Source organism: Rhagoletis zephyria, unplaced genomic scaffold (genome assembly GCF_001687245.7).
Source record: "Rhagoletis zephyria isolate East Lansing unplaced genomic scaffold, Rhagoletis_zephyria_1.1 Rzeph_scaffold_00201, whole genome shotgun sequence".
NCBI classification, from domain to species: Eukaryota; Metazoa; Arthropoda; class Insecta; order Diptera; family Tephritidae; genus Rhagoletis; species Rhagoletis zephyria.
The window spans coordinates 357,671-367,306 of record NW_016157285.1 but is presented as its reverse complement, the minus strand read 5'-3'; the positions used below and the strand labels follow the sequence as shown (position 1 = coordinate 367,306).

At 35.8% G+C, this 9,636-nt stretch overlaps 1 protein-coding gene across 1 annotated transcript in view; it reads right to left on the bottom strand.

Annotated features, from left to right (window-relative positions):
* Positions 1 to 545: 545 nt before the first annotated feature.
* The window catches only part of LOC108358074 (limbic system-associated membrane protein), a gene marked incomplete at its 3' end in the record, with an annotated part of 200,845 nt that continues 191,754 nt past the window's right edge, over positions 546 to 9,636 (bottom strand). The window contains exon 6 of the mRNA XM_017609207.1: positions 546 to 716. Within this exon, the coding sequence (XP_017464696.1) occupies positions 546 to 716 (171 nt within the window). The remainder of the gene's footprint in view (positions 717 to 9,636) is intronic.

Genomic DNA, 9,636 nt, shown 5'->3' with positions numbered 1-9,636 from the left:
AGCATTGAAATCCAACGCAGAATCACTCTTGCCAACAAGTGCTACTTTGGACTGAGTAGGCAATTCAGGAGTAAAGTCCTCTCTCGACGTACGAAAACCACGCTCTACAAATCACTCATCATGCCCGTGCTGGTATATGGCGCAGAATGACAACAGCCGATGAGGCTCTTGGCTCTTGGAGTGTTTGAGAGAAAGATTTTGTGGAAGATTTACGGGACTCTACGCGTTGGCGACGGCGAGTACCGCAGACGATGGAACGATGAGCTGTATGAGCTTTACAACGACATGGACATAGTGCAGCGAATTAAAATACAGCGGCTTCGCTGGCTTGGTCGTTCGAATGGACGCCGACGCTCCAGCTCTGAAAGTTTCCAACTCGGAACCCGCTGGAAGCGGAAGAGGAAAGATCAGGTGGAGAAGGACTTGGCTTCACTTGACGTTTTCAATTGGCGCCAGTTGGCACAGAGGAGAAACGACTGGCGTGCTTTGCTGAACTCGGCCAAAATCGCTTACACACACATGCATATATATATAAAATGGCTTACCTCATTCCATCCATATTTGTTTTTTGCTTGTACAATGGCTTCGTATACGGCATTGTGCTCCAAATTTTTTATTACATGTGACGTTATGAAATGAGTATTATCAATCCGGATTAAAGCTGGATTTATGTGGTTTTCGTGCCACTTTCCGGGATGCTGATATGTTTCATTCATCTGAAATATTATAAACATTTTTAAATAAATAATTCTCTTAACAGCGTAGGCAGCATAACTCAAAATTTTGCTCAACGCATTGTATAGTTATTTACGTAGGAACTTAATCTTCTATATAAGTTAAAGCTCGGTTAGTTACCTTAAGAATTTGCCAATGATTACTTAACATATGAACTTAAGCCAGAAGCGAAAATACTTTGTTTTTGTACTTTTTTTTCCGCTGTTTGACAGTTCGCCGCCTAAAATGCCACATCAAACAAATTCGTGCGAAGAAAATGTTTCCGTTAATTTATTTTTAAAATATACAAAAACGAAAGTCTGGAAAGCCTTATCTCTCAGCGCCCCCAATTTCTGTAAGACCGTAATTTAAGAATCTAAGATCTACAGGTTCTTAAGTTTCTTACGGTAAGTCGAGTTTTTACTAATACTGAATAACTCAGTGAGAGGGGAGATCAGCATTTTGCATGTATGTATTTGTATAAAAAAATATTTATTGGACCAAAAAGGAGTGGGTAGGCATTAAACTGCTGCAGGAATGCATTTGTTTGCAGCTTCAAAACATTCTCTTGATGTTAGAATAGCCGCTCTCTTTCATTCTATGTTAGCGAACATGAATTAGAATGTTATCGAAGAGTACTGGAATGGAGTGGAGTGAATATTCTCTCTTAATAGAATATTCATATTCTCAACATTTGCAACGGAAGGTAGAGTATTTGAGAATACTCTAACGGCTCTGTTATGCATACTTGGCATTGCTTTAGAGTTGTCACAAAAGCAATCTGTTAAACGAGCTTCGCGTGTAAGCGGTTACCCAACGCACTGCATTACATAAACAGAAGTCTGTTCGTTTTTGATTTCTACATAAAAATGGTATAGCATTGCATGCACTGCCAAGTATGCATAACAGAACCTTAATATACTCGTATGTACAATTAAATATACATATGTATATATATATTTGTATGACGCTGTTACTAGACTGTTGAAGTGAATTTAGTCCACATTAAAATTTGAAAATTTAATAATAGTAAATGGTCTTTATTTTAAAATTATGTCAAATAGACATAACCTATGCACATACATACAAACATATGGGCATATATCTTTAAATTAAAACAAAATGAAAAAAAAAATATTTATTTAAACTAAAACTTAACATGGAATTCATTTGGATCACTTAAAACATACATACACCCATCAGAATATGTTTCCGTACAGTGTTTTTTTTGTTAATGTTTCCAATGTTTTGCATAATAAATTTTTTCGTTAATTTTTAATAAAAAAATAGTTCATTCTACATCAAAAAGCATATAAGTTAGTGTTTCAAAGTTTTTACAAAATTTTGGAAAATTAGACAAATTTTCACCAAAATTTTCAGCTTTTAAACTAAATTTTTTAGAATTTTGAGTATGCAGTTTTGTAGTTCACTTAATTTCAGTACAATAAAGTGCAAGTTTTAAATGGCTATGATGTTGCTCATTTTCTCCATATAACGAGTGCCTGGTAGTTTTTTTGTATGGGAAAAAATGCCGAAGAGCGTCAGTAAAAAAATTCTCAAAAATCAACGGTAGCTCATTGCCACTTAAAATTTCTGCTTTGTTATTCTGAAATTGAGAGAACTACAAAACTGCATACTCAAAAAAATTTTAAAAAATGTTGTTAAAAGCTGAAAACCGTGAAACCATGAAACCATGGCATTGTAATTAACAAAAGAGCCTCCATCAGTTGACTGTTAAGTATATTTAAGTACAGATATTTAAAATAAAATGAAACTTGTAAATACGTATATACATTAATAAAAACTTGCCTCATTTATATTTGCCATAATGTCAAAAATTTCTTTATTATTTATTATTAGTTTAATATTTATTACCCACAAAAGACCTACAGCACGATGCCGCTATTGCGCTTGATTAACAGCACTTCAGCAAAAAAAGGCTATGCTGGACATGTAATACTCTCAAATACTCGTTTATTTGAAGGTAAAAATGCGAAACAGAGAGCATAGGAAAGAAAATAAGAGATACTCCGTTACACCAATGGTAATGAGCATTCCATTCGCCAAATATTATACTCCCGCTCATTCGCATTCTCTTGCTGATATCGTTTGCAAACCTTGTACATGTTTTGAGAGTAAAGAGAACGACCGCAAAAGCAAATGCATTCTCGCAGCTGTATAGTAGGTATATATAAACGAGTTTGTAAAAGAGGCGTGGAATTTTAATTTGGTATGCAGACATATCAATTGTAGGTGCTTATATGAGGGTATATATAAACGACTTTGCAAAAGGGGGCGTAGCACATCCCATAGGCGTGGAATTTTTTATCAGTTATAACTTCGGAAGTCCCACGAACTTGAAATTTGGTATGCAGACATATTAATGGTAGGTGCTTATAGAAGGGTATATATAAACGAGTTTGTAAAAGGGGGCATGGCACATCCCATAGGCGTGGAATATTTTATCAGCTATAACTTCGGAACCATAAGTCACACAAACTTGAAACTCGGTATGCAGACATATCAATGGTAGGTGTTTATACGAGGGTATATATAAACGTGTTTGTAAAAGGGGCGTGGCACGTCCCATAGGCGTGGAATTTTTTATCAGCTATAACTTCGGAACCATAAGTCTCACGAACTTGAAAATTTGGTATGCAGACATATCAATGGTAAGTGCTTATAGGAGGGTATATATAAAGGAGTTTCTAAAAGGGGGCGTGGCACATTCCATTGGTGTGGAATTTTTTATCAGCTATAATTTCGGAAACAATAAGTCGCACGAACTTGAAATTTGGTATGCAGACATACCAATGGTAGGTGCTTATACGAGGGTATATATAAACGAGTTTGTAAAAGGGGGCGTGGCACATCCCATAGGCGTGGCGTTTTTATCACCTATAACTTCGGAACCACAACTCACACGGTCTTGAAATTTGGTGTGCGGACATATTAATGGTAGATGCTTATAGGAGGGTATATATAAATGAATTTGTAAAATGAGGCGTGGCACATCCCATAGGCGTGGAATTTTTGATCAGCTATAACTTCGGAACCATAAGCCCTCCTAACTTGAAATTGGGTATGCAGACATATTAATGGTAGATGCTTATAGGAGGGTATATATAAATGAATTTGTAAAATGAGGCGTGGCACATCCCATAGGCGTGGAATTTTTGATCAGCTATAACTTCGGAACCATAAGCCCTCCTAACTTGAAATTGGGTATGCAGACATATTAATGGTAGGTGCTTATACGAGGGTATATCAGTGATGCCAGACATTCTCTGTTAAAAATCCCACACAAATTGGGAAAAATCCCTAAATTACCCACAGCTTAAAAATTTATCCCACAAAATTCCCAACGAATTTAAACATATACATGTTTCAGTAGTAAATAAGTAAAATCCATTAAAATAATAATAATAATAATTGGCGCTTACACATATGTGCTTCTCCTCCAATTTGTGGCGTGCCCCTTGTTGTTGTCACACAAAGGGGAGGGACCTACAGTTTTACGCCGACTCCGAAAGGCGAGTGTATTTTTATGAGAAGCTGTTTTTCATGGCAGGAATACACTCCGAGGTTTGCCATTGCCTGCCGGGGGCCGACCGCTGTTAAGAATAAACCCCTTTTTCTGCATTTTTTTCACTCATTCATTTTTTCACTTTTATTTCTTTGCTCACTCACTAAGGGCCTAAAAGAATTTTTTGGTGACTTAAAAATTGAAGCACATTCATGTGCTATTTAACATTTCATCAGATAATTTGTTCCGCTTTTTACACGAAACACCAGTTACAACTGAAAAGATTCTCTCTTACTCAGCGCTTGAATTGGTTAACGTAAGAAAATTTTCGAAATTGTCCTTATACTTTTTAACAATTATATACCATTTCATTCCACATCACATCTTCAGAAAGATTAATTACGTAAGAATGTCGAATATTCTTAAATTTGGATCAATTATGCAACAATAACTGCATCAAAAGAAAATCCCTTATTTATTTGAAATGTCCCTTTTTCCCTTTTAATAATTTTTGTTGCAAAATATCCCTCAAATAGGGGAATTACCCACAATCTGGCATCACTGGGGTATATATAAACGAGTTTGTAAAAAGGGGCATGGCACATTCCATAGGCGTGGAATTTTTTATCAGCCATAACTTCGAAACCACAAATCCCATGAACTTGAAATTTGGTATACAGAAATATCAATGGTAGCTGCTTGTACGAGGGTATATATAAACGAGTTTGTAAAAGGGGGCGTGGCTCATCCCATAGGCGTGGGATATTTTATCAACTATAACTTCGGAACCATCAGTCCCGTGAACTTGAAGTTTGGTATGAAGACATATCAATAGTAGGTGCTTATACGAGGGTATATATAAACGAGTTTGTAAAAGGGGGCGTGGCTCATCCCATAGGCGTGGGATATTTTATCAACTATAACTTCGGAACCATCAGTCCCGTGAACTTGAAGTTTGGTATGAAGACATATCAATAGTAGGTGCTTATACGAGGGTACATATAAATGAGTTTGTAAAAGGGGGCGTGGCACACCCTATAGGAACCCCTTCGGAACCATAAGTCGCACGAACTTGAAATGTGGTATACAGGTATAGCTATGGTAGGTGCTTATAAAAAGATAAATATAAATGAGTTTGTAAAAGGTGGCAAATCCCATAGGCGTAGAAAATTTTATCAGCTATAATTTCAAAACCATAAGTCACATGAAATTTAAATTTGGTATGNCTTATTTATTTGAAATGTCCCTTTTTCCCTTTTAATAATTTTTGTTGCAAAATATCCCTCAAATAGGGGAATTACCCACAATCTGGCATCACTGGGGTATATATAAACGAGTTTGTAAAAAGGGGCATGGCACATTCCATAGGCGTGGAATTTTTTATCAGCCATAACTTCGAAACCACAAATCCCATGAACTTGAAATTTGGTATACAGAAATATCAATGGTAGCTGCTTGTACGAGGGTATATATAAACGAGTTTGTAAAAGGGGGCGTGGCTCATCCCATAGGCGTGGGATATTTTATCAACTATAACTTCGGAACCATCAGTCCCGTGAACTTGAAGTTTGGTATGAAGACATATCAATAGTAGGTGCTTATACGAGGGTACATATAAATGAGTTTGTAAAAGGGGGCGTGGCACACCCTATAGGAACCCCTTCGGAACCATAAGTCGCACGAACTTGAAATGTGGTATACAGGTATAGCTATGGTAGGTGCTTATAAAAAGATAAATATAAATGAGTTTGTAAAAGGTGGCAAATCCCATAGGCGTAGAAAATTTTATCAGCTATAATTTCAAAACCATAAGTCACATGAAATTTAAATTTGGTATGCAGACATATCTATGGTAGGTGCTTATAGTAAGTTGTCTATGAATGAGTTTATAAAAGGGGGCGTGGCACACCCTATAGGAACCCCTTCGGAACCATAAGTCGCACGAACTTGAAATGTGGTATACAGGTATAGCTATGGTAGGTGCTTATAAAAAGATAAATATAAATGAGTTTGTAAAAGGGGGCGTGGCACACCCTATAGGAACCCCTTCGGAACCATAAGTCGCACGAACTTGAAATGTGGTATACAGGTATAGCTATGGTAGGTGCTTATAAAAAGATAAATATAAATGAGTTTGTAAAAGGTGGCAAATCCCATAGGCGTAGAAAATTTTATCAGCTATAATTTCAAAACCATAAGTCACATGAAATTTAAATTTGGTATGCAGACATATCTATGGTAGGTGCTTATAGTAAGTTGTCTATGAATGAGTTTATAAAAGGGGGCGTGGCACATCCCGTAGGCGTGGAATTTTTAATCAGCAATAAATTGGGGCCCATAGGTCACATGAACTTGCAATTTGGTATTCGGACATAGTTATCTATGGGAGGTGTTCAGAGTAAAGTATATATAAATGAGTTTGTAAAAGGGGGATATAGGTATATGTATTCATCTATTAGATAACTCGGATATTTAAAACTGTGTGTTTTTTTAACCTAACCGTCTTTAGATTATTTTGAAATGGAAAGATTAAATCGTTTTTTAATCCTGAGAAGCTGTTATACGAAAAAGGTTCATTCATAATGAATAAAACTCATTTCGAATTACACATTCTACCAGAAAAGTACAGCTATACTAAAACAGCTAAGCGAGTAGGCAGCTAAACGTAATGTACCGTAGTAGACTAATTTTAGTTTAGAAATTTGATCGTTACCTTAATCCACCTAATATTACTAATGGAACAAGATTTGTAGTACAAGTGATGATCAATATATGTTAGTTAAAACACGATAAAGCTAAAAGTATGGCTCATAAGGATACCTTAATGTAAACAAAGAAAATAGTTTGTCTCCTTTAAATTTTGCTGAACTGAATATTTGTATTACTGTTTTATATTTTTATTTGTTTACCCCGAACGAAATCGGGTGCTCTGCTAGTACATATATATTTCCTTACCAAGCTTGAGTACTTTACTCCAAACATTTGAAGAGATATGCAATATAAAACTTTCAGTCAGTATGGGAGGTGCTACGCCTCTTTTCCAAAAAACGTCCATTGTTCCCCGTGAATATGAATGTGATTTTTTCCAGTGTTGACAAAATGTTTATCTGATTAACGATTAAAATCGCGTAATCAACTATACGATTAATGATTAAGTTTTTTTTTTGATTAAAGAATCAATCGACTAATGCCAACATTGATTTCACATACATATCTCTCTACCAAGTTCCAGTTCTCCCCTACAAATACTTTCAGAGATATGTATGTAATATGAAAATTCCAATTTGTATGGGAGGGGCCTTGAATTATCGGACTTACTTTCAGTCTAAGACCATCCTTGCGAAATCCGTAGTAAGTGCAGCAAACTTCGTTCTGATCGGGAAACCGGTTAAGGAAGTAGCTTTTCATGCAAATCAGTTCAGTCATTTCCGCGTATTGATTTAATTAAACTTTTCTAATAGGTGGCAACTCTTAAGGTAGTATCCTATTTGCCAACGTAGGTCAAAAGCTATCTGTGTGCGAATTTTCATGCAAATCTGTCCAGTCGTTTCCGCTTATTAATTTAATTAAACTTTTTTAAGTGGTGGCGACTCTTCCAAAAAATTACTCTATTTTCCAATCTAGGTCATAAGCTATCCGTGTGCAAATGTTCATGCAAATAAATAGCCTATTAACCAATCTGGCCCATAGGCTATCAGCGTACAAAATTTCATGTAAATACGTTCAGTCGTTTCCGCGTGGTGATTTCCCAAACATACAAACTTTCACATTTATAATATTAGTATAAAACAAGTAAGAAAGTCTAAGTTCGGGTGGAGCCGAACATTAAATACCCGGCGCAAGTATTAAATATATGTTTTTTCACCTTTCCGAAATCCACCGCTAGATAGTAAGCCAGGGTGTATCAATTTTGAGTAAATTAGCGTCCTTAAATTTCGAAATATTGCAGTTTCAAGCATTTCCTAAATTTACCGTTATATGAAAAGCGGCCTCAATTTTAGTCCGATTTCAATAATTTTCAAGGTTTTGCATTTATGTGGCAAGCACAATAACCACACCGAGTTTGGTACAAATTGGTAGAACGGTTACCGATATACTTATATGTGATCATAAGTGGGCGGTGCCACGCCCATTTTCCAAAATTTTACCATAAACGTATTTCTTGGTAAAGAATTGTTGCAAGCATCAATTTTGAATAAATTAGCTTCAATATTTACTGATTTATCGAAGATTTTGTATTTCTCTAAATTACCGTTATATGGGATGTGGGCGTGGTTATTGTCCGATTTTAAAAATTTTCGGCCATTTGGTATGCTGTGCGAAGGCCAACAACTGTGCCAAGTTTGGAAGAAATTGGTGCAGCGGTTACCAAGATATACACATGTAACCATAAGTGGGCGTGGCTACGCCCATTTTCCAAAAATTTATAATATTCTTATTTTTCGTCTAAAAATCGTTGTCAATATCAATTTTGAGTGAATAATCTTCAGTAGTTACTAATATATAGCAGTTTTCGTATTTCTGAAAATTACCGTTATATGGGGTGTGGGCGTGGTTGTTGTCCGATTTTTTAAATTTTCGGCGATTTAATATGCTGTACCAAGGCCAACAACTGTGCCAAGTTTGGAAGAAATTGGTGCAGCGGTTACCAAGATATACACATGTAACCATAAGTGGGCGTGGCTACGCCCATTTCGCTAAAATTTATAATATTCTTATTTTTTGTCTGGAAATTATTGTAAATATCAATTTTGAGTGAATTATCTTCAGTAGTTACTAAAATATCGCAGTTTTCGTATTTCTGGAAATTACCGTTATATGGGAAGTGGGCGTGATTACAGTCCGATTGCGCCCATTTTCAATGCCAACTTACCTTGGATTAACGGAAACCTACGTACCAAATTTCGTTGATATATCTCAGTTTTTGCTCGAGTTATCGTGTATACGGGCGGACGGACAGACGCACACACGGACAGACGGACGGACAGACAGACATGGCTTAATCGATTTCTCTATTCATTCTGAGCATTTATGTATACATTTGTCTATATCTATCTCGATTCGTTTTGTTTTATTAATTAATATAAGTTCTAAATTTTCATACAAGTAATAGTCTTATTAACTAATGCAATTTATACTTTTTCATATAAGTATTAAATTTTTTACTTGAAATCGGAAATCGGATCAGCCGTTCGCGAGATTACCTGTTACAAAAAAAAATGGACTTCTCTTTATATAATTAGTATAGATAGTATAGATTAAAACATTAGCCAAATCGGATCATAAATAAGATTTTTAGTAATAACTCAACTACAGCGCCAACTGTCGGATTAAATTGTGAAACTAAACCATCCAGAGACCCACTCAAATACACAAAAAGTTTCGTTAAAATCCGT